Below are 23339 nucleotides of genomic sequence, written 5' to 3' on the forward strand. Positions count from 1 at the left end.
TTAAACTTTTTTTATGTAAGTTGGTTGGGAAATAGTGGTAGTCTGAAGGAACAAGTATGGGTTGGTTATATGATGATTAAAGTAGAAGCTGAATTCCATAAACGGACAGTACCTTTGATTGAAAAAGTCTTTTCTAGATTTTCCAGTTTTCCAATGTACTAAACATATTATCTTTTAAGAAAGTGGACTATTGCTCTAAGCAGGCGGTAATCTGAAGCAGTGCGGTCAGGACTACAGATTGGGTGTGATACAAACCTAATTTCCTTCTTGGATTTGGACAGAAGAAACACTTTTCCAGTTTTTACGTCTTTCAGTGAATTAAACTTTTTTTCTGTAAGTTTGTTGGGCAGTAATGGTAGTCTGAAGGAGCAAGTACGGGTTATATGATGGTTAAGGTAGAAGTTCAATTCCATAAACGGACAGTACTTTTGATTGAAAAAGTCTTTTCTAGATTTTCCAGTTTTCCAACGTATTAAACATATTTTCTTTCGAATAAGTAGAATATTCCTCGTGGTCGTGAAATAAACACCATACTTTGTAATTGTAAATTTTGAAGGTGCAAGTGAGTCACACTTAACTTTATCAAATAGTTGGTTTTCCCGTAAGGATACTTGGATCATTATTGCTTGGAAAAGATGGTTGTCTGAAGGAACTAGGTCAGGACTTTTTTCTAGGTTACGTTCATCTTACCCAGTTGTCACCTCTGTCTCATCTGGACCACGCCACATATGATCTTTTAACATTCTCTACCGTGTTGTGGCGAATCGCTCTTGTCTTTGATTAACTTAGTTTGTGTGCTCTCGAGTAGGAAAAAGTCTAAAGCGGCTAAGTCAGGGCCTGGTTTTACGAGTTGTTCATCTTGCTGAAGTATTATCTACTCTCAAACTTTTTAACTTGGGATTGTCGTAATGCACAAGCTTTTTTTGACAATCCACGAGTGTTGTTTTTAATAGACTCGTAGATGTATGTTGTTCAATATACCCGGTATTCCTAGACATTGCTCAGTTTTCAGTTTTTTACTGATATAATTCGTGGTCTGCTATAATGACGCGTTATCAGAATTTCACACCTAAAGTAATGCACTAACAGTGGCTTTATTTACAAAATTGATACGATTTTAATTGACTGTTGACAACAACATTAAAAAACAAAAATGGAAATTAATTCAAAAAGAACCGAAATGATCGTACTGTATGAAAGTAGTACTTCGTTCTACAGTAATCATGCCCTATGATGAGGTGCTTCACCTCTTCAACTTATTCTCACGGAACTGTTAGCGCGATTAACAAACTTGTAAGGAAATTATGCAGATTCCCATTTAAGAAACGGCCGTCATTTTCCATGTCAAATGTGATTTCCGTCTCTCTCGAAAATCCTCCAATTAGGAATTGAAACAATCCTTGAAACGATGGCCTGTTTAATTTTCCTTTTATTAATTGGCCGGTCAATAATTGATCGGGTTAATTTTTTAAATCTAGAGGTGAGTCAAAGAACAGTGCGAAATAATTAATTGACTTTTTTCCTTGGAGAGATTCCAAGAAGTTCTAAACACCTCAAGTTAAGAACCGTAAAACTCTTTGATTTTTAGCAAACGTTTGTAATTAATAAAAATTGATTCAGTTTGTTAATAATAAAGGATGGAGGTTAAATTTATGTTTATATGTTGCACTTTTAAGTTGAATGCTCGGAAAACTGCATTGTTGAGATGCTTTGAGTTTTTTAAAGTTTCAAGACAGGCTTTGCTAAATCGGTTATGCACGAACAGGATGAGTCCGAGCAAATGTGTTTTTAAAACTAAGATCGTTTACGACATAAAGGGGAGTCTTGGATTTTTAAAATAGTTCAGATTTCAAGTTTCAAGACACTGAGATAGTAGTTGCATTTGGTTTTTAATTTATATAAAACCGGTTCTAGAGCTGTTGAAGAGACGGGAATTGGTCTCCGGCCGCCGATTGTTGCGTGCCGTTTAATCCGTACCATTTTACCATTATAATTTTATCAAAACTTTAACCCTTGGAAAATCGTTTTCGTCTTGAGATGTGGTCGAAAGGCGCGCACGTGCGTTTCCTTTTTGTGGCCGCGGACGAAACGAGACCCACACGTGTCTCGTAAAGATTTGAGACTACCGTCTAATTATACTCTTCATTATCTGTTACCAATCAGTACCCATTTGTTTGAACTGGGCATCCCTTTTGAAGCCAACAAAATAAATATATGTTCAATTGAGAAAATCGTTGGGTATTTTTAGGTTAATTCGTTTCCAGATTTATTTACAGGCTGATTATCTAAATGAGTGTTAACATAATGATGCAGCTAATCTAAAAACGAAAAAGCCTAATTAGTCAGAATTAGTCGTAAAAGAATTTATGTTTCTATCACTATTAACCTGCAAACAAAGACTTTGGTCAAAAAGAATGTGATATTTCTTTATTATCTATTAAATTCACTAATTTCGTGGTCCGCTTGACCAATTAATATATTACAGTTAATTAAGGTTTTTAGTTGAGATAAAAAAGTCAATGGCACGAGCGGGATTCGAACCCACGATCTTCGGCTAGATACGCCGCTGCTCTACCACTTGAGCTATTACGCTCGTGCCATTGACTTTTTTATCTCAACTAGAAACCTTAATTAATTGTAATATATTAATCGGTCAAGCGGACCACGAAATTAGTGAATTTAATGAATTTAAATGAAGTATACTTCACTAAAGCTCTCCGTGGCCATTTCATTTGTCGCCGAGAATCCAATCCGATTACACAACATTTGAAAAATGGCAAAAAGGAGGGAAAATTCAAAAGGTGCGGTTGAGATGGGAAGTTAGTGTCCGAGTGGATCGAAGTGGTAGAGCAGCGGCGTATCTAGCCGAAGATCGTCGGTTCGAATCCCGCTCGTGCCATTGACTTTTTTATGTCAACTAAAAACCTTAATTAATCGTAATTTATTATCTATAATATATTCAAAATAGTTGGCAATTTGGTTGTTTCCTATCATCCTGGTCTGCCTATTATCTATATTGTAATTAAGTTTTAAGTTAATAATATACGAATAGTTAAAGTTTTGAAGTAAAGGATGGACATCCTTCAGGATTCCTTTGGCAGTATTAATAACCAAGAGACTATACAACGGAAAAGCGTTTAGTTAATTGGGAACTATAATTTTTCAATAAATGGACATAAACCAAAATTAACAGCGGTCTCGTTAAGCCGGAGGCAGCCACGATAAGTTTACTTTTCTAATGAGCCTAGTATATCTTGTTTGCTAAGAGTATTTGTTTCGAGTGCCTTACTATTAATCAGCAGGTTGTCTTTTAAAACGGGACAAACTGCCCCAAGGCACGTAACCAGGCAGGATCCTTTTTTAAAATCGTTCCACTATGAATCGACAATAAGAGCAGTAAGAAGGAAATATTTGGATTTAATTGGTTTTATTAGAATTTTTAAAAGAAGGTTCTTTCGATTTGGTCAAAATTACAAAATAACTCTATTATATTTCGTAGTCCGATTGACCAAATAACTTCTTTCAATTAATTAATCTTTACGTAAGGTATTGGTTGAAATGAAAAAGTTAGTGTCACGAGCGGGATTCGAACCCACGACCTTCGGCTAGATACGCCGTTGCTCTACCATTTGAGCTATCGTGACTTCAATCCATTCGGACACCAACTCCCCATCTCAACCTACAACCTTTCGAATTTTCTTTCCTTTTTGCCATTTTTCAAATGTCGTGTAATCAGGATTCGATTCTCGGCGACAAATGAAATGGCCACGGAGAGCTTTAGTGAAGATATACTTCGTTTTACTTATTAAATCCATTATATTTCGTGGTCTGATTGACCGAATAACTACTTTCAATTAATTAAAAAAAGTTAGGGTCACGAGTGGGATTCGAACCCACGACCTTTGGCTAAATATGCCGCTGATCTACCACTTGAGCTATCGTGACTTCGATCAACTGGTGGGTTCGAATCCCGCTGGTGACACTAACTTTTTAATTTCGACCAATACCTTAAATAAATGTGTGGTGATTAGTGACCGTTAATCGATATTTATTTAGAAATCGTAAGATGCGGTCTGGTGTGATGTAGGTTTCAGAAAAACATTTTCTTTATCGTGCCANGCCCTGAAGATGATCTCAATAAAGATCGAAACGTTGGCACGATAAAAAAAATGTTTTTCTGAAACCTACATCACACCAGACCGCATCTCACGATTTCTAAATAAATACCTTAAATAAAGATTATTTAATTATAAAATGAGTTGAAGATAGTTTCATCCTTTTACGACAAAAGTTAAAAAATGCCTGTTGTTTAATTAAATTTTATTTGTATTCCTACATAACTTTTATGTCGTACAAATTTGTTCTTTTTTTATCCATACCTGGGCACTACACTAACACTACGACCAATACCCGAAGGACACGTATATAAAGAAAAGTAGCCGAAGCTGGCATCTGTTGATACATTAAGGATTGAAGGGGTCCCGTGGCTAAAGAGCCCGAACAGTCTTTTTGTTCTCTAAACAAAGGGCACCTTAAATATTGCTAGATGACTGTATTTAAATCCAGGATGGGCATAGCACAAAACAAAGGTCTTTCAAGGATTCAGGACATTACTGGGAGAGGGTCGATGACGATATATCGCTGGGATGTTTATGGGGTGTGACTGTGATATAAAAATATTTCCATAGCGGACTGTTAAAAATAAGTTTTCCAAGGAGGCGTATGAGTCAGTTATAAATCCAAAGCAAGTTATCCTGGTTTTTCTTATTATTCATTACCCCCTTAGCCAGATTGATTTATCATTAACAACTTAACGAGTTGGAACGGCAACGGAAATTCGACGATTACCCCAATTTTCCCACTTCTGGCGATAATTTAGTCTAGAATGGCGTGATGGGTTGGTGGAAATAAAACCGCCACGTCAACCCATCGCGTTTGTCAAGTCTGTGATAAAAAAACCTTCGTAAACCAGTTCTTTTGTAAATTTCCTACGGTAAAAATAATTCATAACATTTTCACATCATGTTTGACAAGCGGGTTTCGACGAAGGAAACCCACCAGACAAGGCCTGCCTAGGGGTTCCATTAATGGATAGGGACAAAATTTAGCTAATGGCAGTTTGCAACGGCTTATGAATCAATAAACATTCATCACTTAATGGACGATGTTTCCTATCCGAATGGATTCCTGTAACAAGACTGGGAAACTATTCGCAAACAGGTCGCATACTTTCCACAATAAATTCCGCATTTTTGGTTCGACTACTTGATTAATCGTGACATCTGTTAAATTAAATTAGCCTATTGGATTAATTAAATAAATTAAGTATGGCGAAATTAATAGGATTTTTCTTAAGGTAAAATTTGCAGTTGATAATTGCATTGTACGGATTGTTAGAATGTATCAAGATCATCATCAGATTTTTTAAATTATATCCATGCCTTTTTATGTTAAATCAGATCAGCTATTTGTAATTTAACAGTTCTGTATTGTTCTAGATTTTTCCTTTTTTTTTCTTTTACGATGGTATTTCAACTACTAGGTTATTTGAACCCTCGGGGTGCCGGTGTTTTTGAAAAAAATCCATTTGTATGTCGGGTTCGAGTGCAGTGCCGCTGGATTCGAACCCGGGACCTTTACCTTACAGTGATGAGCGCCGTGTCAACGCCTCCGTTGCGGCCACCGACGCCCCATGTTCTAGATTTAAAGTTAAATTACAAATGCAACAAGTTCCCTTAACAGTCTAATATGTAAATAACCAACCGTCTAGTTTTTTTAACCCATTTTCATCCAGTTTCGCCGGAAATATCTAATCCGGAAACACTCAATCGAAAAGAAAAAAAAAAATTACTATTCTATCTAAACAGACACTAAAGATCCTAATCAGTTAATCCTAACATGATTTAATCAGCAGTTTTGCCGCGTTCGGCAACAGAAATTTCACATCGGAGTAAACATCATCCTATCAAACACGTTTCCAGCCGTTTACATGATAATTTCAAACCTTTTAGTAAGCCGTTTTAGACTTTTGCTGAGTGATTAGAAGGCGGAGGAACTTTGCCAAAGAGATTTATCCGATTTGAACTTTTTGTTTGCTTATGTAGCCCAATTACGCAAAAACCTATCTTAAGTTCCCATGTGGGTAATCCTACATGACATTTTCTAACCAAGTTTACTTTTCTGCCAAAAAGTCAACAAATCGAAAGGATTTTATATTTAAAATTGAGAGTCTCTGGTAATCATTTATAAATAACAAGAGATTGCAAATAAATCCGATAATCCGAAGTTTTCCAATCCATGTTTATCCCAGGATTTAAGGTGTTTCTTATATCCTACCATAATATCTAATCCGTGTAAGTTGTTAAACCGAATTACAACCGAGTTCCATTGTCAACCCGGCATAGAGTAATTGCTACCTTTCTGCCGATCCCTTTTGCACGTTTACCCTCTAACCTATTGTACAATTTTTCCACTTTAATCCAAGAAATGTGTGGTGTTTAGTGACAGTTAGCCAATGATTATTTGGAGATCGTGAGATGCAGTCTGGTCTGACGTAGGTTTTAGAAAAACATTTTTTTATCGTGCCAACGTTTCGATCTTTATTGAGATCATCTTCAGGGCTCAAAGTGTTTGTTTTACGTATAGATGAGTCATTCTTGTGTGTCATGTTGAGAGTGCCTGACGATACACAAGACTGCTATAACATTCTAAATAGACAAATACTTTGAGCCCTGAAGATGATCTCAATAAAGTTCGAAACATTGGCAAAAACCCACATTACACCAGACCGCATCTCACGATCTCCAAGTAATCATTTAATCCAAGAGTTAAAAATATGTTAAATTTGTTTCTATTTTGTTCTTCAAGCAAATGATAATTATTTCAAGAGAAATTTTTATTAATATATACATCTTAACATATACGACTTAATTTAACTTTTTTTGAAAAAAAAAATTGTCTCCACACCCGATAAGTAACGTGACTGGCCTGAACACTAATATTATAATACTATAAAATGAAAGTAGAATGATTTTATTTAGGCTGATCTTAATAACACCGGTTCGGGAAGGAAGTTGTCCCGACTAATTGCATTAGGAGTTGAAGCCCGTTCTAAGTCCTACTTTCTTCTTTCCAGTTTTAAGTATAATTATTTGTTTGGCGGATCCTCTTTTCCAAGTTTATCAGCGCTATTGGGCGGTGTGGCCTATGGGCTAATCCTGTTTCCTGCCTCGATAATCACATTTCCTGCCCGTGTTCACTTCCTTCGCCAACAACGCACCTTTCGGGTTTGTCTTGTTTGCTGTGTTTAAACACTGGCCATAATTTAGAGAACGGGAAAAAATCATGCAAGCTAACGAAACGGTTTTTTCCCCTCGGTAAAACGTGTTAGAAATGTACGACGTTAACATTATTTCACTATTAGACAGCATGTGAAATGGCTCTGTCGTTGATTCCGCACGTGTCGATTCAACAAAAAATGGTCTGTGTAAAATTTCATAAAATTTTTAAAGTAAATTTTTTTAAACCAAGTTTTTGTCAACTTTTGAAACATCGATAAAAAAGGGCGAATTTTTAAGAGAAACCTTTTTTTATTAAGCTTTTGGGCATAAAAATATGCATGCCATCCATATTAGGATAGATAGATGAAAATGATCTAAAATCACTTATTTTATTTAATTATGATGAACAGTTAGCAAAAGTAACTTTAAAAACATTAAGTATGATGAGATAAATAAGTAGTGCGCCACAGTTAAATAATTGTTTAAGGTATCTTATTTAACAAAAATCTTTTACTTGCCGCAAGTAGCGAACATTGGTCAAAAACCACCTTTTTTTTTTAAATCTCACAGTATAGACGTCTAAAACTGATAACTTGACGCTTTGCCCTAAAACTGTTTTCAAGTATTTATGCTGACATAAATAGCTAAAAATTATAGCATAAAATATAAATTTCGGCATCATTAAACATACAGTTCCTCTGTTTCATGCCACACCCACTTTTCTTGAAAACAAAGGGTTCTAGTTTCATCTTGAAGTATATGATGATAGAACGTAATTTAACAGTTATTTTTTATTTCTGTTTGTCTTTTCACGATTTAACATTTTATTTAAAATTATGAAATACCACCTGTCTTTGAATTGAAATATCTCCAGAAATACGCAACCCATAATTATTAGAAATGATAAAGGATAAATAAATAAAACCCTTACAATTCATGTCGAGAGACGTGGTTGTAAATTCGTTTAACCTGATGATGAGCGATAAGCTTGAAATCCGGATCTTTGAAAACAACTAACTGCGAGTAGGAACTATCTTTAAAAAAATCTGATTGTTCTTCGTGTCATTTTTGGTATAAAAATCTTTGTGTTTTTGAAAATGCATTAAAACTTGGTAGTTCTCATGTGAAAAAATAAATGTGTGGAGTTTAGTGACCGTTAGCCAATGATTATTTGGAGATCGTGAGTCTGGTGTGACGTAGGTTTTAGAAAAACATTTTCTTTATCATGCCAACGTTTCGATCTTTATTGAGATCATCTTCAGGGCTCAAAATGTTTGTTTTCCGTGCAGATGTGGTATTCTTGTGTATAAGAAACTCTCAACACGATACACAAGAATGACACATCTACACGGAAAACAAACACTTTGAGCCCTGAAGATGATCTCAATAAAGATCGAAACGTTGGCAAGATAAAGAAAATGTTTTTCTAAAACCTACGTTACACCAGACGGCATCTCACGATCTCCAAATAATTATTGACTAACGGTCACTAATCACCACACATTTCTACACGAGAAGAACGAAGAACATGGGATTTTATGAACAGATTTCAACTACATATGGACACCAAGCAAAGAGTATTCTGAAAGACATCGCCCGCAATGAAAAAAAACTTGCATCGGCTATCAATCAGACAACCTTTTTGTTGAAATGCAAGCAATACAAGTCCCTGAAGATAATCTGAATAAAGATCGAAACGTTGGCACGATAAAGAAAATGTTTTTCTAAACCTACGTCACACCAGACCGCAAACTCACGTTCTCTAAATAATTTTCTGCCATAGTGTAAAATGGTCAAAAACTGTTTTCTGGTTCTCTAAATCTTGAAGTATGATAATGAAACATAAAAAAATCTCTGTCCCTACATCCTCCTAACGAATTTAAGTTGTATTTAATTGGAAACGATAGCTCAATATAAAGTAAAATATTTGTCAGAATTCCATATTTATTGAAAGCGAAAATTCAATTTCCAAGACAAGTATTCCTATTTTAAATTTACTATATTCCCACTCTCACATACTTACACATACACATATACACTAGAGAGAGAGAGAGAGAGATAGAGAGAGAGAGAGAGAGAGAGAGAGAGAGAGAGAGAAAGAGAGAGAGAGTCAACCGAGAAGGTTTTGCGCGTCAAGAGCACGAATCTAGCTCCCAGAGAATCTAAACCGCAGAGTATCATCCGGCACACGGAGCCTTACTTTTGGGCCTAATCCCGCATATGTGTCCGACATGCAGAGAAAGGTTGCTCATGTGTCCCATACAATGAAGGGTATCAAGCGAAGAAAGGTCGCCAGATATGAAAATTTTGTTCAAGATACAGATCTTTTGTTTATTGCAGGTAATCTTAATATTGTACATGTACTAAGTTTGATGTCATATGTTTTATATCTTTTTGTTGAGAATGTATTTATGTGCGCGAATGTGTATAGAACAACAGGGTCGATGGCGGAATATCAAGTCCCCATCTACCCTCAATTAGGCTAGATATGATATGTACAGTTGCTTATATGCGCAAAAAGGTGATAGTCAAATATCTAGTACTCCATCATTCTACATGAGTGCAATGTGTTAAATAAGAAAGAATGTATTTAAGAATGAGTGAAAGTGTGAGTGTTTAAAGTACATGCGTTTGGGCTGTAATGGCCTTGTTGGCGATAAACCCTTGAGCCTAACTTTGCCGTTGGTACAGATAAGACGAAGGTCTGACCCCTGGCCATCGAAACACCTAAGTGGGTGATTATCCCGGCCTCGAGAAATCATAGGCTCGGCTCTGCGCTTTATGTACACAGTCAGGAGGTCACAAGGGCAGAGTCGAGCCTATTTAAATCAATCAATACTACATACGACTAAAATTGAGTTAACGTTGTAACTGATATACGTTCATTCGATTCATTAAAACATCATAAATAATAGTCAATGTTAAACGAATAATTTTTTTGTAATAATTTTCTACATGCCGTATTTATTTTCATGGCATAAAATTGTGTATTCTCTCTTTAATTTTTCAGGGTTCTCGTGTGAACTTGACATCAATTTCTCTGTCCTTTTCTTGTTAAATTTATAATTTACTAATCTATTACAATTAACTGCAGCGGTTTGTCGCCCATGGATAAATAATGAATAAACAATATGGCTTACTTTGCTTGATAATACCCTGCTGCAGTGAATGTTCAAAAACTGTTTTTCTCTTTAATATTGATGTACATTCATACCTATAAAATCGACGAATATCGTCCTTTGTTTACTTTTAAAGGTTTTTTGCTGAATTTATTGTTGATTTTCCTATTGAAGTATTTTTTCACTGGTAATCAATTGGCATCATGTAACATAGGTAGACTGTAGTTCGATAAACAATTGCTCCGTAGAGCATGAGGTGCATTCAGCAGCATAAAATGTTGAAAACCCGTTTTTCTCATTTTAACCCGTTTCTTACAGTACACATATCCAAAATTGATAAAAGCTTTAATAATAATAATGCATTTTATGTTTAGTGGTCTAATTGACCAAATTACTTCTTTCAATTAATTATTCTTTTTATGTAAGGTCTGGGTTGAGATGAAAAAGTTAGTGTCACGAGCGGGATTCGAACCCACGACCTTCGGGCCCAATACGCCGGTCCTCTTACCACTTGAACATCGTGACTTCTATCATAATAGATAATAATAATAATACACACGAAAGGAGATAAATATTAATAATAACTAACATTCGCTTAGTGGTCATAATCGACCATATTATTTATTCTTTTGACTAAGGTTTTTGGTTGAGATGAAAAAGTTAGTGTCACGAGCTGGATTCGAACACACGACCTTGGGGCTCAATACGCCGGTGCTCTTACCACTTGAACTATCGTGACTTCTGTCATAATAGATAATAAAAATCACAATGTTTCATTTAACTATAAAGACATACCATACACGACAGGAGATAAACATTAATAATAACTAACATTTGCTTAGTGGACCTAATTGACCATATTATTTATTCTTTTGAACTATGTTTTTCATCTCCAACAAAAACCTTAGATAAAAATAATAATTAATTGAAAGAATTATTAATAACGACGTATTCTTTCTTCGTCTGTCGAGTTATGCTGTGGTACGTATCAAAAGTTTGACATAAAGCAAAAGCACTATGTTTCTTCATCAAGAGTAGCTGTTTTTCTTCAAAATTCATAGTTTTATTAATTTAATAAGGGTCAGATTTTATTATTATTATTATTTTTTCAACTGATGGAGTGGCCTCCAGTTGTTTGTTGATTTGTATATTGGTGTAAATTTGTCCTCAGAAGAAGTCCAATCACAACTAATCGAAAAATAGAAGTAAAATATCCGGCTTCCGTAATTAATGTACATATAAACGCTATGAAATGTATACCATCAATTAATTCAATTAAGGGGTACAAAGAATTTCTCGTCTGCTATTAATTTGCTGTTCACGCCCGAAGAGAGGCCACCACCGGCAGCGACGATTCATCACCTCTAGTTACCGTCTTATTTATTTATTTGCCTTTTCACGTTTCCCAACTTGGATCCTGTGCCTTTTCAAAATAATATATATTAAAAAAAAGAAAAGAAAAAAAGAGAGAGAGGAAAGAAAATCAGGGAGCCGCGCCTCGGGCGCACCCGGGTCTCTTACACGAGATTTATCGAATAAATTAAAAGCCAACAAATGCATAATTAAAACCCTATCTATCCCTGTGGGGCCAGTTTTCTGGATAAACATCAGAATTAATTTTGTACGTGTTTCTAAATGGCCTGACAAAATTTATACCCAAACCATTATTATATTAAAAACTATTAATATAATATTATTAACGGCCAAGTCGGTATAACTAAACCGTACTTGTTTAAAACATTAGTTGAAAACCCTCACAAAATACAAACATTAAAAATCAGCCTGTCTTCTGAGCAATTATGCAAGTACAAAATATACAGGGTGTATCGGAATTCCCTAACCACATGTGAGGTGAACAGGTTAGCAACAAAAAGTGCTCATAAAGTTATCTTTCAACAACATATTATTATTATTATAACAAACCATAATGGAGATAATTATGGTCTTAACCGGCAATGATATATTATCCCATGATGCAATATCAACGTCAATAATTTTTAAGTAATTAATTTTTATGGAAAAAATCGAGTTTTGAAAAATTGTAAATGATAAGAATCCGTAACCCGTAATTTTTAAAAATAAGCCCTAGATCAAGTAGTGGTCAGGAAGAATGAACAAAATGGAGGATCAGACTCATGGAAAACACATCTCAGCAAATATCCTTCGTACACCGCAGTATTATATTTCCTGCCACTACAACTCTGTTGGCTCCATATCCCAGCAATCAGTGTCTTGCACTATCTGGGACTTTACGCGACTAAAGACTTACTTTGACTCTCCACACTCGCCTCAAAAGAACCGAACGGACGGTACAAAATACTGAAAAGTTTACTTGGCAAGACCCATCTGGACGTATGTAATTGTACTGTGGGGTTCAACCAAGGTTCCACCCTTCAAAAAATCCAGTCACTCTTGTCAAAAATCCATTCCTTTGTACCCTTAGCCAAGCTTCTTTGTATCCAACCTTGCTATCCATACCAGACCTACATCCGTTTTATACCATCACCCCAAACTCCAAGTCCGATACTTTACATTTTCAATCCTTCTCGACAATCCTTTATGATACCTAAAGCGCCAATGGCCTAATAAAAACAAAAAAATTGTTTGTAGCACTCTAGCGCCGTTGTAACATAATAATTAACCTCGAAAAAATCATCAAGAAAGTAAAAAGCACTCGATAATAATACGTTGGTACGAAGCCATATTTTAATCAAGTACACCAACTTCTGTGGGAACTATATTTTTTAGACTTTATGTTTTACGATTTTCCCACATAAACGCCATGACAGAAACAACCATATAGTGGGATTGCTTTATAAAGTAATATTTTACAGCTATATTAATTTTTTTTCCTTTATGCTAATGATTCATTGACTTCCTGTCGTGTCGGAAGAAAATTGTAATCTACCCTGTATATTCAATTCCCAGTTGGATACAGATACAATTGAGAAGTAAAGCTGCAGTAAGATGGGCTTAACGGAAGTTTGGAGTAGTTCAAGGATTTAATATGTACTTATGATTGTATCCGATTTCCGGTTTAAAGCATTCGATTTCAACGTGTTCGTTGTTGCTTAATAAATCATTACATATTCTAGCGTTAAAATAAAATTGTTTATGAACCTTTTTGAGACGGGACGTTGTATTTTGTAAAAAATATAATTTGCCATTCGGTATGCCTTGAATTTGCGTTTGTTCTGCTACGTTTCCAATTTCGCCCGACCGCTTCAAATATTTCTGGAAGGTTCCGCTGCATATTTTATCCCTCGAAACGACCAATTGGCCAAATTCCCAATAAATTGGAGACGAAGTTGGAAGTCTTTGGCAACGTTTACAAAACCGACCGTTCGGTCTGATATTGTAAAATCTAATCTTGATTTTATTTCTTTTCACATCCTACATTTGTAAAATTTAAACAATGTTTATAAATCCCAGGCCTGAAGATGATAATAAAGATTGAAACGTTGGCACGATAAAAAAAATGTTTTTCTAAAACCTATGTCACACCAGACCCCATCTCACAATCTTCAAATAATTATAATTAATATTAATCTAATAAGGCATTTTAGTTCATATTTTTTCTATGGTTTATACTACAAGCTAAATATTAAAGAAGTTGATTGTTTTAAGTGTTTGTTACTTTCCTTTATTGAAAGCTAGAAAAAAGCTAGATACACTTCTCAAAGAATTTCTACTTCTAATTAAAGTGGGTTTGTTTAAATTTAAACTTTGTTTATATTTTCATCTTCTAAAAACAATTTATAAGCGATACTTCCCTAAATCGGCACAATATGAACACTATGCCGTTAGTTAATTTTAATTGGAAAAATACTGTTTTCGATCCTGTGTTAAAAAAAAAGAAAATCTGATTGTTTAATGAAATTTAAGCCGGAATTTTTAATAGTAATAATTCGTCTAATTACTTGTATGCAAGATTTAACAAAAAATTGAACTTCCCTGAGGAGGCGAAAGCATTCGGGCTAACGGGTATTAACCGACGTTAATGAATCCATCTGTAATTCTCTCTGATCTTTAAAGTCGTAAAAAAAGTTCGTTAAAATATTTCCAGCTTTTACTGCACTGAAATTCAATAGATGAAGAGGAAGTAATCCAATGGGATAAGCGCTGTTTGTTTTTTCTCACAACACCTGAGAATTTTATATTTGATGAGGTTTTACTTGAATATCTTGTATGTACACAGGGGTATTATATTCAATAAATTTCGCACAATCATTATTACCATATTATCAGCATTAGCATTATCAGCATTAGCATTATTTATTAGCAATAAAAAGAATAAAAAGGGGGCGTCTGCAACCGCAACGGTTTAGGCGTTGACACGGCGCTCATCACTGTAAAGTAAAGGTCCCGGGTTCGAATCCAGCGGCCCTGCATTCAAATCCGACATACCTACAAATGGGCATTTTTAAAACACCGGCACCCTGAAGGTTTATATACTCTCGTAAAAAATTAAACAAATAAAAATAAATAAATAAAAAATGCATACCACTTAGAGATTGCTTCGGTATCTATATGATCTATATATAAAAGTACCTGTTATCTTTTTTATTACATCAACGTTTTATGCTGTAGAAAAGCGTAAGAAATGTAAAATAACCGGCATTTTCATTTTCTTGCTTTTTAAAGGCGCCGAGAAAATAATCCACTTCTTTAAAAGATGAATGATGGGAGATGAAAAGTGGATTCTGTGTAACAATAAAGTCTGGTAGCGATCATGGGGAAATTCAATACATCAGATTAACATCAAACGAATTTTTAAAAAAAATAGAGAGAAGAGGTAAAAAGGTCGAAGTAAAAACTGCATTGCAGTAACTTCAGAAGTTTCAAGGCTTGATAAAATTGCCTTTAGCCTACAAGTAAACCTGTATTGCCGGCTGGTTTAAAAAAAAAATATATATATTAACAAAAGGGATTCAATTCAGATAATGAAAAAACATGTAGTAAAACTGAAAAATAGAGAGTATGTAGAAGTCAGAGCAGGATGATAACTTTTTCATATCAACTTTATCCACATGCATGACGAGTAAATTTATCATTTTAAAGCATCGATGTGTCAAAGGTCGAGCTTAAAATATTCCACAGATATGCATTTTTTAATAGTTGAAAAATATTTATTTTATAACTTCGATTTTACTTGAGTATCTTGCATGTACTTATATATACAGGGGTATTATATTCAATAAATTTCGCAAATATGATTTACTGACATTATTAGCAATAAAAAAGCATAATAACGGGGCGTCGGTGGCAGCAACTGTTTAGGCGTTGACAAACGCTCATTACGCGTAAAGGAACCGGGTTCGAATCCAGCGGCCCTGCATTCTACCTGTGCTGTTACAAACGTCGTTGAAAAAAAGCATGTGGAACACATTAGCTAAAATGAACAAGCATTAACACGCAAAATAATTAACAACACAAACGTATAAATAAGGACACGACCAAACACAACACACAGGCCAGCCACTTAATATGGATAAAAGAAAATACGCTTCTTAATAAAGACGAGAACAGGCTTACAATCAAACAAGTACCAAGGAAAACAGACATACAAAGTAATAAATATATATAATACAATAGACAACAACATCACGAAAGACAACAAAACATTTAAGACAAAATATTATCAAGATAAACGGCATATACAAAAAGATGAGATTCACAACACAAATGCATAAAAAGAAGTACCACACATACAAAAGGCAAAATCTTAGAGATTGAGAACACATTAAACATGAGTAAACTTATAAGCACATTAATAAACAAGAAACACTGCAGCAAAATAAAACTAACTAATTAACTTAATTAAACTAACTAACAACCGACCTGAACAAACGTCGAAAAAAACCCAAACCAAAGCGTGAGGACAAAGCCAACTTCTTAGCATTTAACAAACAAAAAAAAACGAATAACTAAATAACACACAGACGCACTGCGAAGTAGGAATCACGACAAAACGCGCCTGTCAGAATAACCAGTGAAAATAAGCAAACCAGGATGATCTGAGACGTCAGACTTCATCAAAGTTCAATTTTTGATATTTACTAACGAGCTTAAAAATTTCGAAGAAATTTCAGATATTGAACTTGACGAATGATCATACTGCAAACGATCGAAGTCAAATCAAAGATACTTTGTAAAAAAGAACTTGATGGACAAAATCACGTACTTACTAACCATTCAAGGATTCCAGAGGACTGTTACCCCTCTGACTGGCAAGACCAGCGAGACCCAAGGGATGATCTGGGATATCAGAATTCATAAGATTATTTCAAGCTAAACTTTTAATAGGAAGCAGAAAGCTCGAACTTTTAAGACAATTTCAAGAATGATTAAACTAAAGAACGACCCTGTGTTACTGTTAAGTATATAATCTCACTAATCAATAAGAAACAATAACACAAACATTATTTCTTTACATTAATAACAAAAATGAAACGAACACAATAACCGACCAGAACAGACAACAAAACAGGACTCGTTTGACAGAATAACGCACTGACTGAAAATTGCAAAAAGACAAAACACATCTGGCATAATTAACCAGAGAAAACACGCTGCCAATCAAATTCAACGAAAGAGGAGAAGAGACGACGAGAAAAATAACGCACAGACCAATCGATGAAGATCGAAAAAAACAAAATACGTTTGACATAATAAACCGGAAAAATCAGGCTAGCAATCAAACTTAGCAAATACAGAGGAAAGGCGACGTAATTAATTTATATAATAAATCGATATACAAAGAGCACTATAGACAACACAAACTATAGGAAAATAATGCACAAACCAATCAATGAAGATGGCAAGAAGAAAACATGCTTGACATGAAAAACCCGAGAAGTCAAGTTGGCAATTAAATTCAACAAATACGGAGAAGAGGAGATTTACAAATTAACTATATATTTAACTAACTAGACCTAAAATAGCACTAAAAGCAACAAAAACATAGGAAAACAACATACAGTACAGCCATCGAAGATGGCAGACGAAATGTGACTGACAGAACAAAACTCTCGAAGATAAACGACAAGCCCTCATCAAAACCTACATTACAATTAAATCAACTGGTAATCTACAACAATCATTGCGAAGTTATTCAAGTATGAATGGCGCTTAGTAAAGTTTGTACAACATACTTTATTATACTTTCTAACAGCTTTCACCTTTATAAATCCGGAAGTTGAGAATTTAAACTAATTGACAGGATCGTTTGAATTCTTCCGAACATAGTAATGAAATTCTAACGTCTCGCTATAAAGGGAAAGACCTGAATTTGCTCCGATGGAAAAAGCGTGACATTGCTATTCGAACTTTTGCCGCATAAAAAGAGTCAATGTCTGACTCACGTTCTTCTAAGCGCAACAGGAACACAGGATGAAAAGAGGACTTGAATGGGAAGTTGTCGGAATAAAGTTTCCGACGCCGGTGATCAATCTAACCGCCGCTTGTCAAGTCTATAATCTTTCTTTCTCTTGCCAAATGTGAGGCCTAAGGTCATTAAACGTGAGCCGAAGCGTATATTCAGGAAATCGAGGCCGAAACCGTAAGCGGTATTAACTAGAACAGCCGGTGTGAAAAATGCACGTCTGATGTCGAACCTATCCGGAAATTAAGACCCCCTTCTCATGTTCTAAGCGCATTCTTCTTCTATGACAAATGTCAAATCGGCCTAGGTAATTGGTCTAAGTTCCAACTATCCCATAGGCCAAATCGACGCGTTCAACGAGTCAAAAGGGTACCAGCATGTGTGAGTTACCGGGATATTGATCCATCAAGGGATCTTTTGGACTGTGACAGGTATCGCATTCGTTCTGACCAGACACGATCTCACGACGGAATATATATGACTATTCGGGAGAACAACGAACCGGAAAACGATCCGTACTCTGTCAGTGGCCGGTCTGTTTATGCATGCGAGAACAATATTCAACCGCTTCCTTCTTCTAGAAAGAAAGGACGATGCAGAAATTTGGGTAAATTTTTATTCAATCTATTGTTATTTTTTAATAATAAACTCTATCAGTTGTTTATTGAATAACTTGAAATTGATCAGAGATTTCATTGTTGACTTAACATCTGCCTAATTGTGAAATTAGTTTCCAATTACAGGTATCCTTAAAGACAACAAAGCAGTGTAATTAAAAAAAACAACATATAAGTTTTTTACACATTCAATTCTCTTATATTCTTTACTACAGCAAATTAGGCTTACCAAATACAATTAGTAACGTAAGTTAATTTAGGAAAATAATCAAAAATCGAAATGTGTTTCACTTTGTTTCTGAGCTTCAAGATTTATATTTGAAATAGTGAATCGCTGTGATTTCTTTTTTACTCTTTGTCGATCCCGATCTGGAGTTATTGGTTGTATCGGTACTATGGAATTAGTGACGTGGATTAGTCAGTAAGATTCTTTTATAACGACTTCAACCTCGTATATCCTGGTCGTTTTTTCTCTCTGTACATTCCATGAAACGTTTGTTTCATTTCAAATAGAAAGTTATGTAAACTTAATTTTCCATAGCCGATTTATTACTTAAATAGGCCTTGTTTAGACATCATAGTCGTTGACCCTTTAGGTTCTTCATTTTTGATATAATGCAAAGCCATTTGACGTCCGTTCTATTTAATTTTCTATTGTTGGATGTTTTAGTTTTAGTCTAAGGTTAAAGAATATTGTATGGGAGCTTTCCTTGATGCGGCACAAGCGTTTGACGGCGTGTGGCACAGGGGACTCCTGTACAAACTAAAGCGTGTCCTTCCAAATACTCTCTACCTAATCCTCCGCTCTTATCTAACAGAGCGCTTCTTTCGGGTCCGACAAGGATCAGATTACTCCGAATACTGCTCTCTGGCCGCGGGAGTACCGCAGGGCAGTGTGCTCGGACCAATCCTCTTCATCCTTTATACTGCAGATATTCCCACTAAACCTACCACCCTACTTGCATCCTTCGCCGATGATACAGCCGTACTATCCTCCAATTCCGATCCTGCGGTTGCTTCGGAAGATCTGCAGGAACATATCTCATGTATAGCAGATTGGTGTAGACAATGGAAAATGAAGATAAACGAAAGCAAGAGCGTCCATGTCACATTTACACTCCGAAGCAAACCTCCTCTCACTATATACTACAACAACGTCCCCATCCCCAAATCCGACTGCGTTCGCTACCTTGGGTTCCACCTAGATTCACGACTAACGTGGAATCAACATACACGACTGACACGACAAAACCTAAACAGACGGTATGGTCTACTGCACAGACTTATAGGACGACAGTCTAAACTATCGACAAAAAACAAACTTACAATTTACAAAACATTACTACAACCGATTTGGACGTACGGGATAGAACTGTGGGGAACCGCCAAACCTTCCAATATCCAACGCCTCCAATCCTTTCAATCTAAAGTCCTCAGATCCATTCTAAATGCTTCTTATTATGTCTCCAATGCTACCCTCCATAACGACCTTATCAACGTAGGACGTATCAACAGTTAAAATTAAATTCGTTTTCAATCATGCAACTATAACTCATAGCACTTAATGGTTAATTACCTTCTAGAAACCAAATGTTCAATCCTCTGACAAATTGGTTACTGATTGAAAACATACCATTTATAGCTTCAGATTACGCTTTTAAATAATACGTTTTTCTTTCAAAATTGTGCCATTGTTTTATTGTACAGAAGAGTAATCTGAAGGAGCACGATCAGGTAGAAGCTCTATGTCATCCATTTTGTGACCTTTTTGCTGGTATTTCTCAGGACACGTTACTACTCATTTTATGACTACGACAAACCTACTTGATTTTTTCCAGTAATTTATTGTCGTTGAAGAGCTAGGAAGGAGAGATAGTCTGAAGGAGCTAGGTCAGGGTGAAGAGCCAATTTTAAGATTTTTGCGAGGGATCACTCTTTTTCGGCTTTTTCTAACTTGGACTATCCAGGCTTGACTATAATAAACTTATTTGTAATAAAGTGAGAAAGTGCTTGGAACATAGACCAAAAGAGCAAAGTCAGGATTTGTTTTGAGCTTTCTGGAAAATTATCTTGACAAGAGCTTTCTTTTGATTTTATTTAACTTTTGTAAGTAGTGATTCGGACTTGACTACGACCAAAGTAATTGGTTTTTCCTTAAGAAGTTGGCGATGGTTGGATGAGGGGTAGACTGAAGGGGTTCGGTCAGGACGGTTTTCAGAAAAAATTATAGGATGTTGGAGGAAACCTCTTGTAACCAACTTCTGCACATGCTCTTGTAGCATTTTGTTTGCGTTTCGCAGTTTATTGCGATAAATATACTTTTTTGAAACAAGTGATGGTTGATTACTATATCACAAACCAAACACTTCTTTTATCATCTGCCAATATTTTTCTCCGACAATGTCCGGAATACATCAACGCCATTTTAACTAATATTTTTATTTTTTAGGGTATGGACAACCCTTGTTTCGACGGCGAGAGGGCCGTTGGCGGTAAAGGGCTGGCCGTATACACGATCGAGGGTGGCGGCGGAGCTGCTTTGGACAACAGGAGGAACGAACGTCGATCCGTTCGTGGTAACGCGCCGCCTCCGGTGCCCTGCCTACACAAAGAATGGGGAGGTTGGAGCCTGGACCTCGCCCCCGGCCAAACCGGAAGACTCGCGTCCCTAGCAGCAGCTCTCCTCCTCGCCACGCTTATCACGATTGCTGCGACTGCAGCTCTAGTCTACACCTTAAGAAGTGGTAAATACCTATTTTAAAATACTTATACTCCAATAGTGAAGATCCTAGTACTTAACAAATTTCAAATAAATACCCTGTCATCCATACGAAAAAGAATCATAATCACTCTATAAACTTCGCAGTTTTTTCCGGGCTCTCCGCTTAAAAATGTAAAAAGTAGTGCTATTGTACCCTACTTTCCTTAGGGATTACGTAAATGCTCCTGATGGCGGCTAATAAAAACCTTGCATGGTTCAGTGTACCCTTGGAAAAGCCCATTCCATTGAAACGAAGTTGGATCAAACCCGATCATTTGCTCAGACAGACGAGTTCCCGAATTTTTTGCAATATTTATTACAATTAAATCACAAAGTAAAAAAAAAAAAAAGTGTTTAATATTTTTTAGTCTAGTTCAAATTTTTGCCTTTTTTGGAGAAAAATTATACAGGGTAGATCAGGACCAGTTCAACTTCCAAATTTCAAATACGACCCTATATATCCATATCATTTTGAAGGATTTTTTGGTGAAGTAAATGGTGCAATAGGATTTTAAATTGGACAAAACATGACAAAGCTACGGCAAAAACTTTGAAAAAACGCATTTCGTTTGTTTCGTTGTTAATTCCAATAATTTGATTGTTCACTAAAGTAAACATTAATTGACTTTATTGCTTATATTCTGTCATTGTTTGTCAAACTCGCATTATGAGAGCAAATCGTAATTCCTGGAAGTAAATAAATTTTACAATAGCACCTAGTCTCCTCTCTCCAAAATGTCGGAAGGGTTTTAGATTTTTCAAGAAATAAAGTTAGAGACGTACTACGGACTTAAAATTTCAAGCCGTATCGCTCTCATCTTGTCCATGGGCTCTGAATATGAAAAGCGTCTAATGTTCCTTGCAGAAAAGTTGATTTGGGAGGCTGACAAAAACGCTCTTACATACATCAACTGTCTTGACTGATTACAGATCAATACCCTGGATTGATGAATCCAAGTTCACCCCTACGACATTTTTGTTTTACTCTGGGGCGATCAGGAAATTTCCGGGGATACAACTCGACTGCACGCACTATCAATAAAGAAGTCGAACTTAACAACTCACAGTTGATCGAAAAAATGTGCTCTTCGGTTCATTTTGAATAGAATACTGAATGTAACAAATAGGTACTATTGTAAAATTTATTTCCTTCCATGAATTAAGAATGCTCTCAGAATATGAGTTTGACAAACAATGATACAATGTATACAATAAAGCCAATTAATGTTTAGTGAAGAATCAAATTATTGGAATTAACGACAAAACAAAGGAAATGCTTTTTTTCAAACTTTTTGCCATAACTTTGTCATGTGTTGACCAATTTAAAATTTGATTGCACCATTGTTTTCAGCGTAAAAATCCTTTAAAATTTACTAATTAAACGCTACAATTAATTAAGGTTTCATCTCGAGTAAAAACCTTAATTAATTGTAATCCTTTAAAATGATGTGTCAGGAAGTATCTGCTCATATTTGAAATTTTGAAGTTGAACTTGGTTTGAGTTACCCTGTATAATTTTTCTCCAAAAAAAAGGTTAACATTTGAAACTAGACTAAAAATATTGAACACGTTTTTTTTTAAATATTTTTTATAGCGTCTTGGTTCAAGAGAAATTCAGCCGGCCCATCAAAAAGGACACCCTATATAGAATTTACAAGCCATATTTAATCGTTTTTCTATTTTTCAACGTTCTATTTTTCAGAATATGACAGAACAGGTTATTAGGTTGCACGAAAGTTCAATTTTCAATGGTTTTCAGTTATTCGACGTTACCCGAAAAAATGGCTGTCGATGAGTATAGTCAATAATGATTTGAAGTTATGTTTATAGTCACTTTTTGGTTAACACCGCTCGTTGCACACGGTTATGTTACACCCTGTATAACTATCGATGGTATGATATTAAAGCAATGATATATTACCATATTAAAACGGTTTCAATTTAAAAAAACAAAACAAATTATGTGCATTTATTAAATTATGTATACATAAATAAAAATTAAATTGCTATTTTCATTACTGATGCAGTTTTTCTATAATTCTGTACAACAAATAGAATAGTTTAATTTTAAAACACCCTCTTAGAAATTGTTTTATTGCTTTAATTTATACAGGTTTTTTTTGTTTTTTTTGGCCTTACCGTAGGTATTATATATATATATATATATATATATATATA

General features: G+C 35.3%; 1 protein-coding gene across 2 annotated transcripts in view; it reads left to right on the plus strand.

Annotated features, from left to right (window-relative positions):
- LOC106673246 overlaps positions 1 to 23339 on the plus strand; it is a 74082-nt gene that overhangs the window by 1048 nt on the left and 49695 nt on the right. The window contains exons 1-2 of one of the 2 annotated variants that reach the window (XM_024229390.1): positions 18310 to 18390; positions 20850 to 21144. In XM_024229390.1, coding sequence (XP_024085158.1) covers positions 18325 to 18390; positions 20850 to 21144 — 361 coding nt within the window. In that variant the 5' untranslated portion in view covers positions 18310 to 18324. Of the gene's footprint in view, positions 1 to 18309; positions 18391 to 20849; positions 21145 to 23339 lie in introns of those variants that run through there. The other variant, XM_014405289.2, reaches the window with a different exon arrangement.

This window comes from Cimex lectularius, unplaced genomic scaffold (assembly GCF_000648675.2).
Source record: "Cimex lectularius strain Harlan isolate CLEC.00 unplaced genomic scaffold, Clec_2.1 scaffold288, whole genome shotgun sequence".
Taxonomy (NCBI): Eukaryota; Metazoa; Arthropoda; class Insecta; order Hemiptera; family Cimicidae; genus Cimex; species Cimex lectularius.